The 24273-nt window shown below is 39.2% G+C and overlaps 1 protein-coding gene across 2 annotated transcripts in view; it reads right to left on the reverse strand.

Annotated features, from left to right (window-relative positions):
• The window catches only part of LOC118810646 (inositol polyphosphate-5-phosphatase A), a 169643-nt gene that overhangs the window by 58654 nt on the left and 86716 nt on the right, over positions 1–24273 (reverse strand). For both annotated transcript variants that reach the window (XM_036574585.1, XM_036574584.1), the window contains exons 5-6: positions 11030–11093; positions 8876–8979 (exon numbers count right to left, since the gene is read on the reverse strand). In XM_036574585.1, coding sequence (XP_036430478.1) covers positions 8876–8979; positions 11030–11093 — 168 coding nt within the window. The remainder of the gene's footprint in view (positions 1–8875; positions 8980–11029; positions 11094–24273) is intronic.

The raw sequence follows: 24273 nt of genomic DNA on the forward strand, positions 1-24273 counted from the left end.
GTTAGAATTAGTAGTGAATGACAGATCATATGAAGGGTAAATTCAATATTTTCAGGTCATTAAAAATATTTTGTATGAGAAAAAAAAAACAAAAAAAAACACACAGAATTTGGCTCATGCAGATGGGTCAGTCTCAGTCACTCAGAGCAGGGCAGACTGCTCAATGTCACCATCATCTTCCATCACCCGTGTGGATTGTTAAACCTGATAATTATTCCTCAGTTGTCATTTCTTAAAACACAAGAAAATAAATAGCAGACCGAAAACAAATAGCAAATTTTATAAACAGCAGAAACTCACAAGTTCTTAAATAATACAGATATTGTAGCACCAGAGAGTCACACCTTCCCAATATTCTTAGCAGTTTTGTGTGTTTCTGTAATTATCTCAAATTTGTATTACAAAGATTTGTTTTTGTGTTACAACATGCTAGAATTTAGGTTAAGCCATAAAACACTGGTGCTTTATCAGCAGTATCAGTCAAGCTCTACCAAACTTTTTGAATATCAATGTGTACACTTGTCTTTTGGCCAATTTATACTTCTTTGGTCGTTTTCAAACGTATGAAACACATGGTACGTTTTTTTTTTGTTTTTTTTTTTAAATTGGTTTATTTTTTTTTATTTATTTATTTATTTTGTTATCCATGCTTCTTGATGTATTGAAGAATTTCCTAAAGAATCATAACTGATTTTTAAAACAAATTTGTAAATAAATTGAATTAGTGTGAGGTCAGAGATTTACATGCCTAAAATTAATCTTTATCATGTAGCTAAAAGAAGGTGACATTTTTGTGTTAGTGGCCTTGACCTCAGTCTGCCCATTCCAATTCAGAATGTTTAAAATTTCAACCCAACCCTAGCTAACATAACAGATAAATAATATTTTTAAATAATCTATGCTCTATAGAGAGAACAGTGGATTGTCATCAACTGGCCCACAGTCTGTTCCATTTTAGAACGCAGTCTAGTATTAAGAATAGTTTTAAACAGTTTGTACTGTCAGGAACTAATTAAAAAGTTTCAACATTAGATTGTTGACCGCACAACATACGCAGCCTGGTTCAGAGCTACATTAATATAAAACCAATTAAGTCTTCAAATGGGTGGAGATATTCTTCCATACTGGCACCTCTTCATATCTTTATACAGTGGTGTCCAAATGTCTGAGACGAAATGGAAAATCAGGGATTTTTTCATTTAAACCTGGTCATAAACAAAAAAAAAAAAATTAAATTTTGAAAAATATTTTAAAAGAATTATGAAATATTTTATTTAGATTCTGCACTAATTCTAGATCACTGTTGAAATGTCATTAAAGCAAAAGGGGACATATCAAATATTAAGACATGCTGAAATTAATGCAAATTTTAACGTTAATGAAATGAAAATGTTAACGAAATTAAAACAAAAAAAAAAATCTACTTTTCACTCAGATTGTTATGCTGATAATATGATTTGTAATGAAAAACTCTGTATTAAATTAAAAAAGAAAGCAAAATAGAAGCATTTTCATTAATGGTCTCAGACCTTTTGACTTCACTATAGATCAATATCTATATATTTAACTCCAGTACAGTAACAACAGAACAATCACATAAGGCAGGTGGTCTAAATCTTGATCTTATACTCTTTTAGTCTTAGCATTGTATTTACCACAACCCCATAAAGAACTACTGAAATATGATCATACAGCTCCTTGAACATTTTACGTTTTGTCTGCTGCAACTTCTCTACCTTCCTTGTATGAATTCCTTAACTTCTTAATCTGATTTTCAATCTTCTGGACCATTTCTCTTCATCATATACTGGGTGAATGACTGAAACAGAACTCCCCGATACATGTACACACACACACACACATCTACACACAGCACATGATTTACCACATAGCTTGTTATTAAATAAGAGACAAATTGATATCGCAAGTGTCCTCATTTTCAATGCACAGACAAATAAATAAATAAATAACCATGCACTCGCTCTCTGCCTCTCCCCGAGCTCCTAATGGGGAGTTAACTGCTGCCGTGAATAAACTAATTATGGTCCAGGTCACATAATTACAAATTGACTAATTTTATTTAAAAACTCTGATGCAAATTAAAAGCCTGAGAGGTATTTGATTGCGCCTCACATCTTTCAGACCACATTAGGACAAGATTAACTGTATCAAACTGAATTACATTAGCATAGTTGAATTAATCTATAAGCTACTGTGGAGCAGGATGTATGATCCCAATAACACCACAGTGTACGGATCACGTGGTCGAGAAGAGAGTGAAGCTCAGGACACAAGCCTGACTTTAGAAGAACCTAGTTGCCAAAATTCTTACCAATCTAGAAATCATTCAGCTTATGACATTAACGCATTACAAATACATAATTTCATGTAGTGCTTTTATTTTTATGACTACGCAAGTAAGACCCTCATACTGGAAGAGTGTTTTTAACCCATTTGAGTCCAACAACTAAATTTAGTCTTTTGCCAGAAAAAGTGCTCGCAACCAAAGTACACATAACCTCAGAGGTACAACATGAACCTTACGGTCTCATTGTGTACATTAAATTACTTTTAAAAGATACCACCCTGTGCATCTGTACTTTGAAAGTCACTGCCCTTTTTTCAGAGTGTCTAATGAGAAATAAAAATGCCATGTAACTTATTCTGATTGGTCTAAAATAAAATATTGTAAAGTTACACATCTAGCATCTAAGATCTAACCGATTTGAAATTTTATTACTTTTATTACAGTAATTTTTCTATGTTTATTCACAAAAATTAGACTTCTATTACTTTATCATATTAAATAAATCAAGTGATGTATAATTCATTTCTTTCCATATGGTTTCATCTATTTTGAACCATTTGCAGAAGTGAACTTTCAGACACAGACATTAATAAGTGTTTTGCAAATCCTGTCCAAACACATTTAAAAATAGATGAGAATATTAAGTGTCAGAACATCACATGTCTAGCTCTCTTCACTCTCACTGAGTGAGAACAAAACAAGCATTTGCACCATTGACCTTAATGCTTATGATAAAACACCACAAATCTTATCCTGTCACATCAAATTATCTCACAGAGAAACAGTCTGCCTGCTCGAACACTCCACCTCGCAGTGGCCAAAGGAAGGGTCATCCTGTCGGGGAGCAGATGTCCGTTAGAAAGGTCAGCAGGCTGGAGGTGAAATAGGCTGCTCTGATAGCTCCCGAGCAATGACAATGATGAACGAGTGGTCAATGTGGGTCTCCGTGACTACTGGCTCGTGCAGGGCCGCCCGGAGACAGCGGACAGTAGGGAAAGGTAGTGATGTGGAAATAGAGGCGCTGGTCCAAGGGGAAAAAACAGGGCAGTCTATAATCTCATATCTGCCACCCACTAGCTGACTCAATCTCCATCTAAAGCCAGCCATGTCACAAACCCCCTAGAAGAGGTTTGGGGATACGAAGCTACAATACTCCTACGCACTGACCTTTGTGATGTCGTGCTTGAGAGACCCCCCATAGCCTAATAAATAACAGCCCCAGCTGGGTCTGGGATGAGGAGAGGGGGGCTACCGTCCTACAGAGCTACACACAGTCAGAAATTTGCTGTGAGTAATAATTAATACTTACTAGTTGATGACTGATGAAGTGCAGGCCTCCCCCTTTACTCTTTATTCCATTATTCCTCTAGCCAAGTAAATCAAGTAAGAGTACAGGAGTTACAGCACGGTCTACTGAGAAGGGTGAGGTGACCAAGGTGACAATTGTAAGGCAGTGCTTAATCCCAAACACTCAACAATAGAACTATAAGTTTGATGCACCTGAAAAGTAATAGAAGCTTGTACAATTAGCATCATATAAATAGTATAAATCACCACACACCTGCCTCAAGCCACACTGTCTCTACATAATCTCAATGAGAAGAGTTCTTGGGCAAGACTCTACCATTCTACATTAATTTACCATTCTAATTCACTCTGAATGAGCGTATACATGTCTACATTCATTATTGACATTTAAATATGTAAATGTAATAATGAATGTAAAAATACAAAACACAATAGTTGCTAGTACTGTTTTTAACTACACCACCATGCAAAAGCATGGAAATGTTATAGATGGAAACAATATATCAAGTAATTACTAAATATGTAGTTACAGAAATAAACAGTTACAGTATATTATTTAACATTCACTAACTTCTTGACACCGTCAAAAACTTTAAAAGACTGAATACCTGCTGATATCTAGTTTATAAGATTTCAATATACAATGTATAAATTATTGTTGAACAAAATAACAATGATTAATATGACAAGCTGAAATTCCAAACTATTGAAGGGTAGCGTTTGTGACTTTGTGACTTTTTTCCTCATTTTCATAGAAAACAGCATGCCTCACAGAGTCAGAAATCACAGAAGCAAATAAAGCTTTTTGGATGACTTAACATCTAATTAGTGATGCATACGATTCCATTATTTGTTTGCTACATTAGTCTCATAGCTCCAGTGCAGAAATAGAGAAGCACACTTTGGATAAGCATCTTGGCTGATAGAATACACCTGGAGTAAGATGAAAACTGAGGAAATATGGCTTTTCACTGAGCTATCACTTTAAGACAGGCAATAAAAGCACCTTGGATCTTTGTATGGGTAGAGAGTTAATCTTTTTTAGGTTTTTGCCCTTTGAAAGAGTCAGGAGATAAAGTCCAGTACATCCAAAAACAAACAAACAAAAAAAAAAGATGTGTTTTTAATTATTCAGTCAATCACCAAAAGTCTCATGTGTCTGTGTTAAAAAAATGCCATGCCAAAAAGCCTTCAGAGGCATGTGAGTCCGCATGAAACCTTTCCATAAATAAATAAAACTAACGTAACAAATGACCGTGGTGGCACGACTTAAAAGGATTGAGGAAAGCCGGAGAAATGACAGGCCGCCGAATCCATCAGCTCGACCTTTCACAAACAATGCGCCTGGCGTTTCGTCCAGTTCCTTCTGACTCGGCTTTTCAATTAATATTGTCCCCTCGCTCGCCCACCACTTAGAGCCATAACTCATGGCTTCAGTGTTTTGCATACGGGGAGGGGAAAGTCATTTACGCTGGGCCACCCAGTCTTCTGAAGGGGATACAGGGTCATATCATAGCACTCTGACGATGCACTAGATTAGGGCAAGGGCACGCAACCATACAGGGATTAGTACACAAATGCACACACACACAAATAAGCACAATTGCACTCATACAAAAAACACTCAATGACATTTACTTCCAAGAGAGTGTCAGAGAACTATAGTAGATTAAACAGAGTAGATTAAATACATTAATGCTGTGGCTCCAAATCCTGGTTCTGGAATTACTCCCATCCTGCATATTGTACTATTTTCCTAGCTCTAGCACACCTGATCCAACTAATCAGCTAATTAACAAGCCCTTCTTAAGTTGAAGTGGCTTAGGTGGGGGACATTCAAGCACTTACACACGTGCACCTCCGTGCACACAAGCTCATACACATACACAGATTCACAAAGCCTGGCACGAACGCAGGTCGCATTATCTCCTTGTTGTGCTGCCAGTAAATCCCACAGCCAGTCAATCAAACGAGAGAATGAAAGTCCTTCCCCTTCACTGATGTCATCAGGACATGAAAGAGTGACAGCGTATTGATGATGCTGGTAGGAGAACGGCATTCACTTCTTACTGAGGCTAACCATCCTCTCATCCTCGCTGAATGCCCCCTGACTCACTGCAATTATCCTCATCACAGTCATCATCCCCACCTTTACCATAAAGCTTGTTAGGCATAGAGACTCAAAATGGCATCACCTACACCTGATTTCTCTCCCATTCAGTGGCTGTGTAGCTTCTGGTGACCTATGTTTTTCCAATCCTAACAGACCACAACTCAGAGTAAAAAAATCAAGGACAATGTAGGGGACAATTTTTGTCCTCACTTACTGAAATTCAGGTTTTTTTAAATATAAAAATAGAGGTAGTTTGCAAAACACATAAAGCATTATAATAATTACAGTAAGTCAAACAATGTTAGCTGTACATGTTCTAGATTGTGCATATACAATATTTATTACATTTATATTGTTATTTTCGTGTTCTTTGCCCTGTACTTGTTTAAGGGGCAAAGAACACGAAAATAACAATATAAACGTAATAAATATTGTGTATATATATATATATATATATATACACACACACACACACACACACACACATACACACACACATACTGTATTTATTTAAGGGGCAAAAATGGTAAATATATGGGTATTTTTGCCTTGTTGCCTTATTTCTGACACTGACATACCAATCAGTATTCAATTCCAGAGAGCTTTAACAAGTGTTTCTTGGGTTTCTAAGTTTTGGTTTGGAATTTAACTTTTCAGGAGGATCAACTTCCAGGAGGAGGGATGTTGACCACAACTGTGTACGGTTCTTGTCTGATATCTAGATGTCGCTCGAGTGTGTCAGAGAGTGCTTCCTCTACACAGTGCAATCAACTCCGCCACGCTTCAGACCCAGAAGCGGGAAGAGAACGAAAAATCCCTCCTGGTCACACCATCGCTGCGTCTTGCCCTGAATTCACCGTTAATAGGATTCTTTTAGAGCAGCAGATGGATGGCGAATCTGGCCGGTTTCATCTACTAAAAGAGGGCATAAATCACAGGGTGGGGAGCGGGACGAAGCTGGGGTTATCACCAGCACAGCCACCTCACCATAGCCCTGCATTAGAGCATTAGTGAAATTAATTCATCTTTCATAAGAGGTCTGTGCCGTATCGGTGATCTATGATAACAACCAATCTCTCACGACGGAGAGCACCGCGTGTGTGTGTGTGGGTGTGTGTGTGGGTGTGTGTGTGTGTATGCGTGTGCACGTGTGTGTGTGTGTGCAAGCGTGAGGGAGAGTCCCCTGTCCCAGCTAGGCTACACAAATCTGCTGGTTTTAAATGGGATAACATTATCTGGAGTGCTGCTCTTGAGAGCATCATCTGAGATTCATAACCCAGCCGTGGAACGCACATAAATCAATGCACAAACTTTGTTTTCTCTGCCTTTTTTTCCCTCTCCCTCGTTCTCCAGTCAACCTTGCTGTTTTTGTTTTGCTTGCGTTCTGTGTAATTATTGTGAATGGTGTAGTGCCTGAATCATTGTAATTGCTTTTAGATCGTGTGGAAATGTCACATTTGGAGGCGGGGGATACAGAGGGAAGGTGTGTGTGTCAGTGTGTGTGTGTATGTGAGTGTGAAGGATGAGGAAATTGGGAGAGAGGCCCGTGAAAGGCCAGCTCTGTCTGCTTTTGCATATATTTGCAGGTCCGGGCCACCCGAGTGTGGATAACTGATGAGCTCTGAGAATCAGGCTGACACATGAGCTGCCTCGCTCTTTATTACTGTATCAGCCTCACACACGCTGACACTACTATAGAGGGCAACATGCACACACACACACGCTCACACAGACATACAGCAAGTAGGAAAAGTCACAGAACTGCCCTACACATCAAGCCGTCCAACACTGTCATAGCAGACACATACTGTAGTCTAAACACCCGCAAATTAACTTTTAATTCCACTACAAGTAAAGCTGCATTCAAAATGCAACAGGCTATAATATGGTTTACTGACATTTTCTTGAGGAGCATTCATACAAATTGTGCTTCTCTGTTCAATGAAACTAGCTTTTAAATTTAATAATTTAGTTAGCTTTAACAAAATATGGTGAAGTCTAAAGAGGCCACACTGTTGTTTTTTTTTTTGTTTGTTTTTTTTAAAGAAAAAAAAAATGTTTTAGAACACTGAATTTAAAACAAAGAAAAGTTAGGACAATTAAAATGAAGAAGAAATATTCGTGATATTTGTGAAATTACCCTTGGTAAGGCCTTTGTACAAAAATGTCACTTAAGTCTTTTGTAACTCTTATTCCTTCCTTTGAAACACATGTTCAGATGACTTTCAGTGGGTCTGATCTACTGGCCAGAGGCTTTGGCCCAAACTTATGGAAGCCATGCCAGCTTCAGAACACACGGTCACTAAAGGGGGACATACCAAATATGAACAATTCATGTTACCGTTCAAAGTTTTTTTTTTTCTCACTCAAATTGTTATGCTGATAATGTCACTTACAATGAAAAATGTTGTATTAAATTGTGAAGGAATGCAAAACAGAAGCATTTTTACCAGCGGTCTCAGACTTTTGGTTCCCACTGTAAATGTATATATATTTTTAAAAGACAATTAAAATAGTTATTTATAACCTAGCTAACAGATGTATAGAAATTTCACTCAATTCAAGCATCATACTGGTAGCAATTCTGCACAGCTTGCAGAATAAGATCAAAAACCTGATTAGTTTAAAAAAAGCATTATTGCTGTATTAAGCAAACCAAATTCAGCATTTATGTTTTGTCTCGCTGGTAATTAATACATATCCAGGTATAGTACCTAGTTTATTTACATAATACGTTTCTCAAACATTCCATGATACAATATAATTCATGCCTGTGTGTACATGTATTTGATAGATACTGCGTGCACAATACACAACACATAACTACCAACTACTTCAAATGTTCTAACAGGCTTTGTAGCAGTCTCATTAAACTGATTTCAGGATTGGGCACTTTCACTTGAAGGCATTTTCATGGCTGCCATCTTTGGCATTATGGTCAGATCTAACTCAAAATTATGGAGCTGACCCTTTCTCTGACAGTGTCACATACAGAACTGAATGCTAGTTCAATTCTAGTCCAGAATTTAGGGCATAATTAGTAGGCATTCATCACACAAATGTCAAGGAGATCACAGCTAACAATTTTATAGTATAACGTCTAAAATCTTATTTAAACACTGTCTAGACAGTAACAGTAAACACACCTCAGGGAAGTAGTCTTGGGGAAACTTCTCTTTCTCGAGCATGGATGTACTCTCTAAAGTGTCCGAATAAATCTCCTTGCCAACCACCTTCTTGAATTTCTTGGCTGCACAAAACAAACAAGAGAGCAAAATAAACAAGAGAGCAAAATAAAAAGAGAGCAAACTGTCACAGGACATTAATTGCTGAGAAATTAGCTAGAGATGAGAAGCATGCAGAAATCCTTAATTTTCCTTGAAGTTCATTCCCGCAAGAGTGTCTGAGCCTTTTTCAGGCAACTGCTCCACCTACTGGTTATTAAAAGAAAAGCCCGATGTCCTAGCCTCAGAGACGGCCTTGCTCGCTGATTGTTCCAACACTTGGCTGCTCTAGACATCTGAGCTATCAACATTCCTAAATAGTTGGTCTCATTTGAAAGATTAATATTGATTGAGCAAACAAATGTTTGGAACAAATGGAGAAAGCCAGAAAACTTTACCCCTCTATCTGAATACTTGCTATTCCAGAATTAATTTATTCATAAAGTACCAGTCAAAAGTCTGAACCTACCTGATGTGCGATGATCATAATCACACATTTTATAATCACATATTTTAATGTATTGAAGTACTTTAAATGTGTTTCTAAGAAACACAAATAGGGAATCTGAAGCCAATGTATGATTTTCTGTTGCCAATTTTTGTAAATTAAAACAGATTTTTTTTTAAATACACAAGGTCTATTGGAAAAGTAGGCCTATCCCAGGTGGCTCCTCATGAAGTGCAAAGCTGCCTCAAGTACAGCAGAGGACTATACATAATTTACATATAACATCAAAATTTCCATAAACTCGGATGAGATGAAATCAGGTTAAATTTTGACATCGAGCATAATTATACCATTCTCAACTTCGTATTAGAAGCATTGGCTTTAATTGCTACTTCGGATACAGGGAGTGGGAACAAGCCATTGACTCGCAACAGCACAAACCAGGGAACAGTTAGCAAAGTTAGCAAGCCTGCTATTTTTTCAAAGTTGACAATATAGAGACACTGTAGAGACTAATGCAAAACACAATGAAGAGCTGGTTCGGTTCTATCTTGACTCTTTTGATTATAAATCATTTTGTGTATTACACTAGACTAAGCTCTTTTTAGAGAGGGGAGATAAATTACTATTTAGAATTTAAACTGAGCCTTAGAAAATGCTTACAATATTTATGGACAATTATCAACATTAAACAATAAGATAAACCAGTGTCTTTCAGATTGAAATATAAGGTGCAAAAATCAGTGATGCTTCACAATAACTTTCTTCAAAGAAAAAGGACTTAAAGCTAGTCTCAAAACTTGCACTGTTTACATTTGTTTATATATAGTGCTTCTTTTCAGTTAAACGCAGTATTTATGAATAATAATGCTGAGACCTTCAGTTGACAGAATTTTCTTCCTCTTGGAAGAGTACGCTATCTGATACAGTGAAAGAGGGATTCATATGAAGAACTGAAATTAGTTTTTAAACATCCTGCTCATTGTATAATTCCATGTTTCTTATTTCACAGTTTTGATGTCCTCACTATTATTCTAAAATGTGGAAAATTGTAAAAATATAATGTTAGGTATGTTCAAACTTTTGAGTGGAACTGTACTTGTCATTCTACACTGTAACTGCAAAAATAAACCCTTGTGAAGGACTGTTTTGAAAAATTCAATCATGACGCTATCATGCTTGGGACAGGCTGTGATTTTATAGGTCAGTTTTATTGTGGGGAATGGCTGAAGAAAGCAGCATGTGAGGGAGTGTGGGGGTCCTCTATCCATTGCTGCCCCCTCTCACCTGTCCTTCACGTGGGTGACAGCAGCTAATGCTGACACTCATGTAATAGGAGCAGCTTTAATTAGTGTGACCACAGGGAACCGCGACCTCTGACCCTTGCCGCTGATGAGGTCACCACTAACTGTCCAATACTTGAGCACACTATTACCACAGCTTGAAATCTCATGAATTAAATTCTAATATTAATAAGCATTGCTATTCCTTATTACTAACTCCATCTCTCTGGATTGCTTTTCTCCCCAGCCCCAGAGGATCATACTATTCTAATGGAACCGGTAAGAGTGATTGAGATGCCTCATTATCAGCAGACTTGGATTAGTATGGGAAATGAAGAGACTTACCTTTGAAATCAAACTGGTGGAGGTTTTTCAAGGATTCATGTACAAAGTAGCAACTTCCTAGTGCCTGTGCAAAGAAAGAAAAAGAGAGAGATTAGAGGAAAATACTTAAGGTGCATGTTTACAGTCACATGAGCAGCTCCACAACTTCCACAAGGACAATACAACTGGGACAATGCAAAATGCCTTCGTTTTGGTTACAGAATCATACATTCTTTAGAAGTCTTTTGAAGGAGAATGACTGGAAGTGATACAGGCAGGATTTCCCATCTCAAAACACTTCCTCCATGTATAGAGCTCCACAAAAGCCTCAAAATCCACTTCTCCCATCTGAATGGAGAAAACAGGCTGTGATCAAAACCCCTGGCACCATGTGACCCTGAACACAGACAGACACAAGGCTCTCCTTTTCTTATGTAACGAGTTCACCGCACTCAAATATGACATGTAAATTATAGATGGACCCGATTCTGTCAAAGTAATCTCAGCCTTTCACAGCAGGCACAGTCAGACGGAGTTTAGCATGACCAAAGATTTACTTCAATAGGATTATATTCTTAATTTTACTGAACAATCAGACAGTTTCCCAGTCTGTAGATACCCCAAACAAACTCAGCCAGAAAGAGGATGGATGGGGAGAAGAAAACCCTTAGGCTGAGGGATTTGATCCGGTTCACAGTTCACTAGCTGCTTTTGGAAGAGCTTTCTCCCCTCACGCTCTCCAGGCAGCAGATAAAGCCAGGGGAGCTGACTTCTTTGCTCAGAGGCCTCAACACGAAAGGGCCCATTCTGTCAATTGTCCAGTAAACCTCTAGAACTTCCACGGTTCCACAGTAAGGAGGGGGTCACTACAAGAGGACCCCCACAGAAGGGGAAGGGTGAGAGCATGAGAGGAGGACAGAGCGTACAGCTGAACAGCTGATAATGGCAGACTTTGAACCATTGACACAGAGCGATAGAGGGATAGAAAGAGAGAGACAGGCAGTAGTAGAGCTAAAGCCCAGTGAGATGTGTGTGAACTTTCCAGAGCAGGTGAGGAGAGGGGAGACAAGGAGGCAGACAAGGCTCTGGGGAGCTGGGTTTGGCCAGAGGGAAGCCACCAAGGCCGGCACCCAGAGAGACCGGCCATGGTCAGCCCTTTGCATTATTTATGAGCGTAGCACATCTAGAGATTACACATTTGCTGATTTGTCGAAAGCACAAACATGAGGTCCTGCCTATCTCCTTGACACATTAGGCTACCCAACGGAAACCAGCGGTCACGCAAATAATTGATGAGAACAGATGCCTTGTGACCTAAAGCATAGAGCTGATTCTCTCTCCTCTGTCTGATATTAGTGTGAAAGAGAGAGTTCAAGATAGAGTGAAAAAAGTGAAAGAAAAGAAGCAAGAGATAGTGTGAGAGAGAGAGAGAGAGAAACAGAGAGAGCGTGTGCGACAGAGAGAGGACAAGAGAAAGACAGAGAGCGTGACACAGAGAAACCGAGACAGAGAGTAAAGCAGTAAAGCAGAGAAACACAGAGAGAGAGAGAGAGAGAGAGAGAGAGAGAGAGAGAGAGAGAGAGAGAGAGAGAGAGAGAGAGAGAGAAAAATCAGTGGAGGACAGCTTCCAGGAAGGACCTGGATTTTTTTTTTCTGCTTGCTGTTCTTTATACTTCCCCACCTTAAAGTCAGGTAAAGTCAACTTGCAATTACAGCCAAAAGCTAAAAGGAATCTTATGCTTCTGTATTCAAATCGATTTATCAGCCGTTTACAAATATGTATGACCTCCACGAATATGCTTTGCCTGAAGCTGCCTGAACCTCTTTTTGTTGGAGGCGAAACCTACAAATTGAAGATGGAGTGATGGCAGAGGATCTTAGATGCAACCTTAATCACTCTCTCCAACTGATTCTGCTCTCAACAGGTTAGACTGCCATACCACGTTGAAATACAGAAAGTGAACACACTCTCCATAGCTGATTTGTAAAAAGGAACTAGGGCATTCATTTCCAGACACACTCTAAATTCTTTTAAGTGCCAAAAAATGAAAGAGAGAGAGAGAGAGAAATACAGAGAGAAAGAGAAAGAGAGAGAGAGACAGAGAAAAAAAGAGAGAGAGAGAGAGAGAGAGAGAGAGAGAGAGAGAGAGAGGTAAAGGGAAGATAAACTACTGTTTTACGTCAACAGATGCCCATCAGAGCTTTTATTTAGCAATATTAAAGGTAATAAGAACAAATCTTTAGCGCCATTTCTTATCGTTTCTTATCTAAGTGTTATGTCCTTGAGTCACAGAACCAGGTAAATCAGCAACAGCTGTAGTCTCTGAGGCAGACCACAGCTCGAGAGCACTGCCAGGTACTCTTTGTTCTACTGTCATAGAAAGCTATAACCACATAACCTCTCTGAGAGCAATCGCCACAAATGGCACTGTCATGATTACTTTGAGCAAATTCCAATTAATCACCTCTCAAATAAATGGTAAACAATTGCGCCCAAGCGGCAGCCTTAGCCATCATAAAAATTCTATACGAGAGCTCTAATAAATATTTAATGTCAGAGTTCAAACTGGCTGCCTCGTTTTCCCCCCTCACCCGTCTCCTCCTCCTGAGCTGGGGCACTCTTCATGAAGAACCTATTATATTAGCGGCCCGCAATTAATCCATTTGTCTTGAGGCATGACAGCTTCAAAATATTAATTGGAGCCAAAGCGCGCTGACAGGAAGTGCTTATCTTTTACCCACTGCTTCACAATGGGCCATGTCAAGCGTATGTTTGTCACGTCCCACGTTATTGATTACCTGCCAGATTCACTTGAAATAATTAAAAGTATATTTTACATATTTATAAACCAGACTGTCACTGGCACTACTTAATTCTCCATTAGTAAAATGCACTATATTAAGTGCGCCAGGCGGGCCAAGGGAAGGGAAGGGAAGTGAGTAATCGCAGTAATTGTAGACAGAAAGACAATAACTAGGCCATAAAAGGCAGGTTTTACAGCTGGCCCTGGAAGTCTCTCTCTCGCTCTCTCTCTCTCTCTCTCTCTCGTGGACACAGGTGAAATTCGGAACACAGACAAGCATGAGATGAAGCACAACACAGGGTCAAACCTACATTAGACCAGCTAAACAGAATTTTTAAACTAAAGGATATGAACGAAGAAATATATATACACTGTAACCTAGGGCTATCCCCTCCAAGTCAATTACATGTCCAGTCATAGCATTCTTGGTTGACTTTTTGTTTTGTTTAAAACTGCAGATTCTATTAAACTTGTAGATATTTCTGAAAATCAATCATCTTTGGATCACATAATAGGTCGGAATCATGAAATCTTTACATCTCATAGTTAACATGTCCCTAGTAAGTCTGTGTTTAAGTTGAAGTATTGTTCTATTTTACTGTCTTGTTAATGTGCATTAATCATGCAACACGCTAAGTTTAAAAAAATGCAAAGCAAATACAACTTTGGGAAAAAAAATAAGTGAAAATACTTGGAAATTTGAAAAGATGATTTCAAGAAGGCAGAATGTAAACACTGCAAATGGTACTTTACTTTGAGTACAGCATTAAAAATAATGCATCATTCAAAAAATAGTATGTATGAGAGGGTTATGCTAAACTGGCAAGAGCAATAAAAAAATTCAATATAATATTATATATATATATATATATACACACACACACACTGCTCAAAAAAATAAAGGGAACACTCAAATAACACATCCTAGATCTGAATGAATGAAATATTCTCATTGAATACTTTGTTCTGTACAAAGTTGAATGTGCTGACAACAAAATCACACAAAAATCATCAATGGAAATCAAATTTATTAACCAATGGAGGCCTGGATTTGGAGTCGCACACAAAATTGAGGCTCAGTATTGTGTGTGGCCTCCCTACAACGCCTGGGCATGCTCCTGATGAGGTGGCGGATGGTCTCCTGAGGGATCTCCTCCCAGACCTGGACTAAAGCATCCACCAACTCCTGGACAGTCTGTGGTTCAACATGACGTTGGTGGATGGAGCGAGACATGATGTCCCAGATGTGCTCAATCAGATTCAGGTCTGGGGAACGGGCGGGCCAGTCCATAGCTTCAATGCCTTCATCTTGCAGGAACTGCTGACACACTCCAGCCACATGAGGTCTAGCATTGTCCTGCATTAGGAGGAACCCAGGGCCAACCGCACCAGCATATGGTCTCACAAGGGGTCTGAGGATCTCATCTCGGTACCTAATGGCAGTCAGGCTACCTCTGGCGAGCACATGGAGGGCTGTGTGGCCCTCCAAAGAAATGCCACCCCACACCATTACTGACCCACTGCCAAACCGGTCATGCTGAAGGATGTTGCAGGCAGCAGATCGCTCTCCACAGCGTCTCCAGACTCTGTCACGTCTGTCACATGTGCTCAGTGTGAACCTGCTTTCATCTGTGAAGAGCACAGGGCGCCAGTGGCGAATTTGCCAATCCTGGTGTTCTCTGGCAAATGCCAAGCGTCCTGCACGGTGTTGGGCTGTGAGCACAACCCCCATCTGTGGACGTCGGGCCCTCATACCATCCTCATGGAGTCGGTTTCTAACCGTTTGTGCAGACACATGCACATTTGTGGCCTGCTGGAGATCATTTTGCAGGGCTCTGGCAGTGCTCCTCCTGTTCCTCCTTGCACAAAGGCGGAGGTAGCGGTCCTGCTGCTGGGTTGTTGGCCTCCTCCACGTCTCCTGGTGTACTGGCCTGTCTCCTGGTAGCGCCTCCAGGCTCTGGACACTACGCTGACAGACACAGCAAACCTTCTTGCCACAGCTCGCATTGATGTGCCATCCTGGATGAGCTGCACTACCTGAGCCACTTGTGTGGGTTGTAGAGTCCGTCTCATGCTACCACGAGTGTGAAAGCACCACCAACATTCAAAAGTGACCAAAACATCAGCCAGAAAGCATAGGTACTGAGAAGTGGTCTGTGGTCCCCACCTGCAGAACCACTCCTTTATTGAGTGTGTCTTGCTAATCGCCAATGATTTCCACCTGTTGTCTATTCCATTTGCACAACAGCATGTGAAATTGATTGTCAATCAGTGTTGCTTCCTAAGTGGACAGTTTGATTTCACAGAAGTTTGATTTACTTGGAGTTATATTGTGTTGTTTAAGTGTTCCCTTTATTTTTTTGAGCAGGGTATATATATGAATGTAAGCTCTGAATTAGTTGCGAGTTACTAATATGTTTTGGGGGTTTTTTTATTGTTTTTTTGACAACTAAGAGAATTCAAGGACAGTCCTACACTCTTACACCACAGATGAATTCCATGACTTCTCCACGACATACAAAAGAAATTTCCATGCCAAACATTTAGCACAGTGCTGGGCAATATATCATCTATACTACTGCACCATGATACTGATATACCATTCCCTGTTTTAGTGATATTTTTAGTGATATATTGATGAGAATCATTCAACGTTGTGCACTTTACTCATGGTATTCAGTCTTTATTGGTTTACATTTAACTTATAAGGAAACTCAAGAAGCATGAGTTTATTAACTTCATTAATCTTGAACTTTAATATCACCTGATAGTATGATACTGTGATGTTTGAAAATACCATGAATTTTATCAGTAACCACCCAGCACTAATTTAACATACAGACCACTGTTCCAAGAGGGAAAAAGACCTACATTATCTAAATATTAATTTAATATTTAAATATAAGCTAGTAAGTCAAAATACAGTTTAAATGGAATGACTAAGTGAAACTGAAATCTGACCTGTGTACGTACGTGTACGTCTGCACCAAGTTAAACACTCCGACCTCAGAGATAGGACGTCGTTTTGCAAAATACATTTAATGTTTCACAATTTCATAGCCTACATATTTTGTTTTGTATCCTCTGGCATCCCATACTCTCAAATGCAAACATGTCCATCGGTCTCGTTTGTAAAGAGTGGTTTAGTGTCCTGTCATAACACAGATGCGTTGTGCATGCACACACTTCATGATTAGGCGGACATCATTCTCCATTTCATTACATTTAGCTCAAAATCGAATGAGTCATCAGTAAAGAAAAATATATATTTATCTATCCAGCAAAATGAGTTACCTAATTGAAGTTCAATTTGGGAGGGTGTGGGGAGGTAATGTATTTATTAGGCACCGAAGTTTATCAGTAATTTTAGTCCTTCCCAAATCCGCAATGTCAGCGACTTGTGATGCAATTTTTACAGTATTTACGGGGAGAGTAGAAATAAGAGTCAGTTCAAAACTTTGACTACCCAGAGTACAACAAAGACCATATAAAATCAAATCAATGAGAGTACCTCAGCAGTTAGCTGCAGCATGTGATGTCTGTTTAGCCACTGACAGACAGAGCGCTGTGATTCACAGTGAAGAAGCTAGCCACGCAGGTCTTGGTGTGAGAAGCAGCAGCGTGTTTTTCTTCTTACATTACGCTTGTTAATTTATCTTCTCCAGTGTTTGAATGTCAAAACATCTTCCAGCACAGCACACGCGTCCTGAATGTTATACCTTAGCTAGCCGAGATTCATATTAACAACATTAGTAGAGCTAGTTCGCTTGCAGATACATTCTCTGTGTTTTTAAATGGTTCTTTGCATGGTGATATGGTTCTTCAGATTGATGGACAAAGTGTTATATCTGATTCTATATAGAATCTTTTTGAAAAAAGGTTCTAATTTAACACCAACAAGGGTTCTTCAACTGTTACAAGATTGACATCTTAACAATAGCAGAACCATTTTTAGTGCTACATAGAACCATTTTCAAAAAGGTTCTATATAGAACTACGTACAACACAACGTCCATCAATCTGAAGAACTACTTCACCATGCAAAGTACCTTTTAAGCATGCACAAGTTCTTTAAGTGTTCAGGGCTCTATATAGAAACCTTATCTTTACTAAAAAGCCACTGAAGAACCATCTTTAAGAGTGTACTGAAATCATTAACTGCATTAATTGTCTGAAAGAGTTTTGGATGTCACGGCTGTTGGGCTTCACTGCAGCAGTGTGCTACAGGCAGAGCTCTCACAGAAGTGAGCTACACTTACTGAAGAAAAAGAGGATAATATCTTGTGACCTTTAATGGATTTTCTGCATTCAATTTGAAAAATGAGCCATAAAGCAAACATAAACGTAGTCATTTTTCCACAGTGCTCAGAGCCCTAGATTCTGCGGAGTTCTGTTGTCAGTTCCCTGAAAGCAGACACACACTTTGCTTTGACACTTGTGGGTCAGAAGCTCAAAGCAGAGGTCAAGCTGTTAGTAATATAGGACAGCATGCGTAGCTACTTCAATGTGAAGTGTTATTTAAAGCGTGTAAATGGAAGAAATGCATAGTAGACAGTTACACAGAAGCACACATACTGCTCAGATTAAAACAACAAGGCTAATTCCTGTTAAAAGCTATAAATGGCTTTTTTGAATCCTCAAACCATAATTACCTGGATGATAAGTGAGTAGGAGAGGGAATGAGCTCAGGACAAAAAAGAAAAAAGAAGTGCAAGTTCCGTGACAAAGAGTTAGTAGTGTTAATAATCAGGAAGCACTGTTAATAAATTTAAATTCTACTTTGGTTCTGCACCAAAGTCAGTTTACTTTCGTTTACTCAATTTCCAATCAAAACAGCCATTAAGTAGCAGTTTATTTTTCAGTGCCAGAAAGAGAACAGGAAACATACTAATAGAAAATTACACAAAAGCCTCCAACACTAAGTATAATATAAAATCTAACAGTACTGAATTGATCCACTCTCAACAAAGGTGTCACTGACACTAACAGTAACACTGTCCCTAAAACCAGCAACGACCCAAACAAACCTTATTTACCTTTCTCACATGCGTCTGAAATGGCTAAAAGAGATATTTCTAAGGATATTTCTGATGATTAAATACAAGACAATCCACTTGCTATAGGAAGGACAAAGTCAAAGGAAAATCAGTAGAAAAAAAACAGGAGTTTCCAAACCTGGAGTTAAAAAAATAGATAGAGTAAATGTGACTCTGAACAACTGTGCAAGATCTGGCAGACCACCAAATCTGTCACCATCAAATAAACAGTACTTTAAGGCTTTCATCTTTGAGAGACTGGAAAAAGAATCAAGCTCCACTCTTACTTCAGATCCTAAAAAATCCACAGGTATCTCTATTTACCCTTTCTCTGTGAGAAGACAACTCAACACTATGGGTCTGAAAGGATGTGTAGCTGCCAAGAAGCTGTTACAGAGAAAAAGAAAAGGAGTTCTCAGAACAATGGACTGACCACTCCAGGACCCGTACCTCAACATCACTGAAGGTGTTCGGGATTACTTGGATTATGAGAGGCAAAAAAGCTAACCAACTTGTAAGACTGAACTGTGGAAAAATATCCCTGCAGATTTCATTCAAAAACTTAAAGAAAGACTCTTGAAAAGAATTAAAACTGTAATAATATTGACACAACACTGAACATAATATTAAAAACAACAGTTTTGTCTAAAAACGTAATAAATGAAGGCTGGTCTCTGATTTGGGGTCCTGTAGTTTGGAAAACAATAACACAGACTGCGAGCACAACCTGCAGCCACATCGAGGAACATGTACAGTGCCGTCTCACATTCGTACATCTGACCTTGAAAGCTGAAGTATTGTTATGCTGTTACCATATATTCTTTTAGTCTCGTGCCTCCATCTAGCCACTGTCTGCTGCGACTGATAAAGGAAGCATACCAATAAAATGCTACTTTACAACTAGTTTTAACAGGTGGAGAAAACTACATGAGAAAATGGTTGTTCAAATTTTAGTAAACTAAACGAAATATGTAACCAGGAGAACTTTAAACACCTGTACCCATTTTTGCATGATGTTTTCCACAAATTAAAAATTTTCCAAGCATACAGCACAAACTGTATGCTTCGGGTTATAGGTCAAACACGAGGGATGCAAACAATTTGCACCTGAAACTGCGACAAAATGCTTGTACACTGGTCTTCCGAAAGCTCCCGTGTGCACAGACATACAATCTGTAAATGTTGTACCTGTTACCAGGACTCAATCGTGAAGCCAAACTTATAAAACGAGTCTTCTAATAACATCAATAGATCACGCATAACTAGTTTAGATAGCTAGAGACATTTAGTGACCATATTAATCAAATGTTCCGCCACAACATGAGCACTAGTTGCAGGAACATATTTGAGCTGGAGTGTTGTGGTGTAAACACTCTCCCACACAGACAACAGTCCCTTCAGGTTGTGATGGATCAGCACTGCATCCAGCCTGTTTGCAAATAAGAGGCAGTGACAGAGGAACTTTAAATGAGAGTTTTCTCTGTGTATCCAGTCAAGCCCTCCTGCAGCAGATGAATAATAGACAGCATGGCTCAATACTCTGAATACTCAATCAATGAGTGAGGGCTGTTTGGCAAACACGTATGGCTAAGGATGGGGGGTGGGGAGCAAGGGCATCTCGATCTGTATTTCTCTGCTGAAAAGCCACCCAGTTATTGACACTCTCTCTCTCTCCTCTCCTCTCTCGCTCTCTCTTTCTTTGCCTCTCTCTCTCTCTCTCTCTCAGGGTGTTGTGATTGCTGAGGATGACAAACAGCCTGTTTGTGCAGTATTGGAGGTTTGTGCAGGGCTGCTCAGGAGGCGCTGACTTGCTCTGGATCCTGAATAACAAGTTTTGCTCTCTCTGGGCTCTCTGTTTGGGCCAAGCTCTCTGCTGGCCCAACCTGGAATAGGCCACAGCAACATGGTACAAACTTTTCCACCAGATGCTCTACAGTATTAGTGCCTTAAGTGAGATCTACTGTTCAGTAGGTCTGCAACAAACATTTGATAATTTAAGGCATTAAGAAAGCATACAAACATCCTACACACTACTTTTATAAATACACACGCTTCTGTAGGGAAATAAAAGTTTGTTTATCAAGCCATATACTGAGTTAGCTTGTCACTAGAAGCGCACAGTTGGCCGCAGCTTGTGTGACTCTTGCAATTACTCCAGAACAGTAGGAAACATTGGTTTCATACTGTTCTGGATTGCAAGCTAGCTAGCATGTTCTCAGTTGCATTTATTACAGAGAGTAACTAAGGCTGGAAACAAGCTAGCTGTCTGGAGCAGAAGGAAACCTATTCAGACTGCACCCAGGCAACAAGGACATGCACAACGTCAGGCTAAATTTTCCAAAGCAACAGCCCATTTGCCCTGTTTGGATGAGCTGCCCCTCTGGAGAAAAATTTATTATAATAGCAGTTGTTTTATTTTTGCTGTTGTGGATGCATAAACACAAGCTGCCCATAATTGCTAAAGTTACACCAAATTACATCGCCATATCATCCAACCTTTTATTTTTTTTGATAGGCATGCCTCCATGGGACACAGAAATGGGGCAGCCCAAAGCTGTAAAAATGCCCTATGCCCCCATCATGTGACAGTGTAGCATCTAAACTCAAGATACATTGCAATCACCCTAGTGGTTCCCTGCAAAGTGCACTGCACAGGGTACTCAGACAAGGGTGATTCCAAACCACAGTATTAAGATGATTTGTTGGAAGGGAACTTCAAACTGCAGAGGGAGAAGAGAACAACGATTTATCATTGTGCAGAAGATGCAGGAAAGTTTACCTGTCAGTCAACACAGGTCTCCTGAAGATTCATTTTTAATTATGATGCTGCAGGATGGTATTTATCAACTATAGTTCCCTTAACTGACATTTCATGCTTAGGTATATGACATATATATATATATATATACCTAACAGTACTGCTTAGGGGCTTTGTGGTTGCTGCTGTATGAGGACTCCGGGTGAAGCTATGGAAATGATTAATGATGAGTGGTATAACCAATAGGATTTCCTGTGAATAAAAATCTCCACATATGCTTTAGAACAGCGTGCACATTTGCATCATGACACACAGTGTTGCCTTATATTATGCTATCACATGAACTAATCTTAGCTAACTAGCTAGCTGACCAATATATAAGCTTTATGAAAGAAGCTAATGTTAGCTTATTGCATCACAAACTAACATGGACTAGCTTAAAAGCTTATTAGCTTAAAAGAAGTTAAGCCCACATTAGCTTGCAATATGGCTTAGCTTGCTAACGTGGGTGTTAGCTTCTTTCTAGCTTGTGAGGGGCTGCTAGCTATGTTCTTGAACATGCTTCATTCAGGTTGTGATGAATCAATGATAAATACATAGTATATTATATCTGTGCATAGTAGAATTGTGAGTTTCATCTTTATGATAATGTTAAAAAGTGCTTTTCTGTAGGGGGTTAACCCCAAAAGCTCCTGTTCAGACATTCCATAGTATTCATTTATGGAGATATGAAAACAATCAAATACTTGGTTTTGGAAGCTACAATGTATAAAGTATTTTAAATTTCCAGTGACTTAAATTTGCAAAATCAACGTTTAAATTTTTACTTTACATGATGTATACAATATCAACTCATAATCAAAGAGCTTTCATATTGAGTTGAAAAAGTTATTTATTGAATATTCTGTTCTTCATTCTTTCTTTCAAAAGTGTTTCCTTCAAGTTTGAAGTTTATATTTTTCCAGGTTAGAGCAACAGCCCCTCAAAATGTCTGTGCACATCCCTGCCAGACAATAATTCTGTACAGTTTTCTCAGTTTCACACTTCAAGACTTTTGTAATTTGAGACAACATACTGGTTTCCCACTGCTCTGGACAGCAAGCACTATCTGGAGCAGAAGGAAACCTATTCAGACTGCACCTTGTGAGAAATTTGTCTGTGGCTGAGGTTAGCCCATGCTCTGGTAAAAAGTGGTTTTGAGCAGCTTAAAACACTTCATCACTCCCTGAATCACTGACAAGAGTTCAGTAAAAAGCACTTTTAACTTGCAAGATGGTTAAAAAAAGTTGCTGTTAAATCAGTGCCATCAATGTGTTGCTGGGCTACCAGATATGGAGGATGCCCAGGATATTTTGATGCAAAAGACTATTAAAATAATTATCTATCAGCGATGTTTTCATTTCCATTACTTCGTAGTATTTCAGTTTTAATAAAAAACACAAAAATAATAATAATAATAATAATAATAATAATAATAATAATAATAATCATCATCATCATCATCATCATAATGTCTTGACTGTATTCTTACAAAATACTTAAATATTTGAGAAAACATTCAATAAAATATTAAAAAATTAAACATATTTAATAATCACAGGCTTACTGTTCAGCAGATCTTTTACTGCTTCACAGATCAGGATTGGCACTGTTGACACTCATCTCAATGGCTTCCACTGTATTCACTGTAGTGATTAGAATTCTACAGATGCCTCAATCATCAACAGCAACTTTTTAGCTCAGGAATATTTCAGTCATGGTTCATTAAGAGTTCAGTTGTTTCCTTCATGTGTGTCAGCTGAGAGCAAGCATTCACACATCTGTAGAGGAAAACAGCACAGTTAAAAAAGAAGGTCTACCTGCAACAACTACTGCTGGCGTCCTGAACATCATACAGAACTGCAGCAACCTGTTCAGAGACTTGGATCAGAATATAGTACAGCTTCACATCAACTGGAACATTTAAAGGGTAAATAACCAAATGTTTTCTTCAATAGACAGATAGAGAGAAAGAAAGACTGACAGAGCGAGAGACAAACAGCGTAACAGAGAGAGAGAGAGGGAGTGAAAAGGGGAGAGAGAGTCAGAAAAACAGAAATAGAAATTGAGACATGGGGGGGGGGCAGTCTGAAAGAGTGCTTCTCTCATTTTGTTAAAATGTCTCCCACACTCCAGTGGCATGCTCGTATGATTGATCTGCAAACCGCTGATTTTATTTACCCTTTTTGCGGAAAACGTTATGGATGGGTCTAAACAAGGCGTAATTGGCCAAACCAGCAGCCCGCACAGGACCTGCCAACAATCCAGCCCAATCCCAAGGTTGGCCGCCCTGGCGGGGAAATATTGTGCATTAATTTCATTTAGTCTCTCCTTCCAACATCCAATGGTAGAAGTTAATTAAATTGCTTGTCCATTGTGTTCATCCACTTACAAAGTTAATGATATTGTGCAGGGGGATTAAAGAGCGTTTTATAAAGCGCACAGGATGGGAGCTGGCAGCCTCTACATTGCCCGGCTGAACCCTGTCAGTTGCGGAGGCCGGTGGCCCCCATAATTAGCAGTGAAATGGATGCTTCCATCTGCCAATTTCCTGCCATGCTCATCAGTCGTGCTGAGGGCTCTCCAACCTGGCCACTTGCAGGGGTCTAAAGCAATAAAGCCATCATG

This window comes from Colossoma macropomum, unplaced genomic scaffold, assembly GCF_904425465.1.
Source record: "Colossoma macropomum unplaced genomic scaffold, Colossoma_macropomum, whole genome shotgun sequence".
Taxonomy (NCBI): domain Eukaryota; kingdom Metazoa; phylum Chordata; class Actinopteri; order Characiformes; family Serrasalmidae; genus Colossoma; species Colossoma macropomum.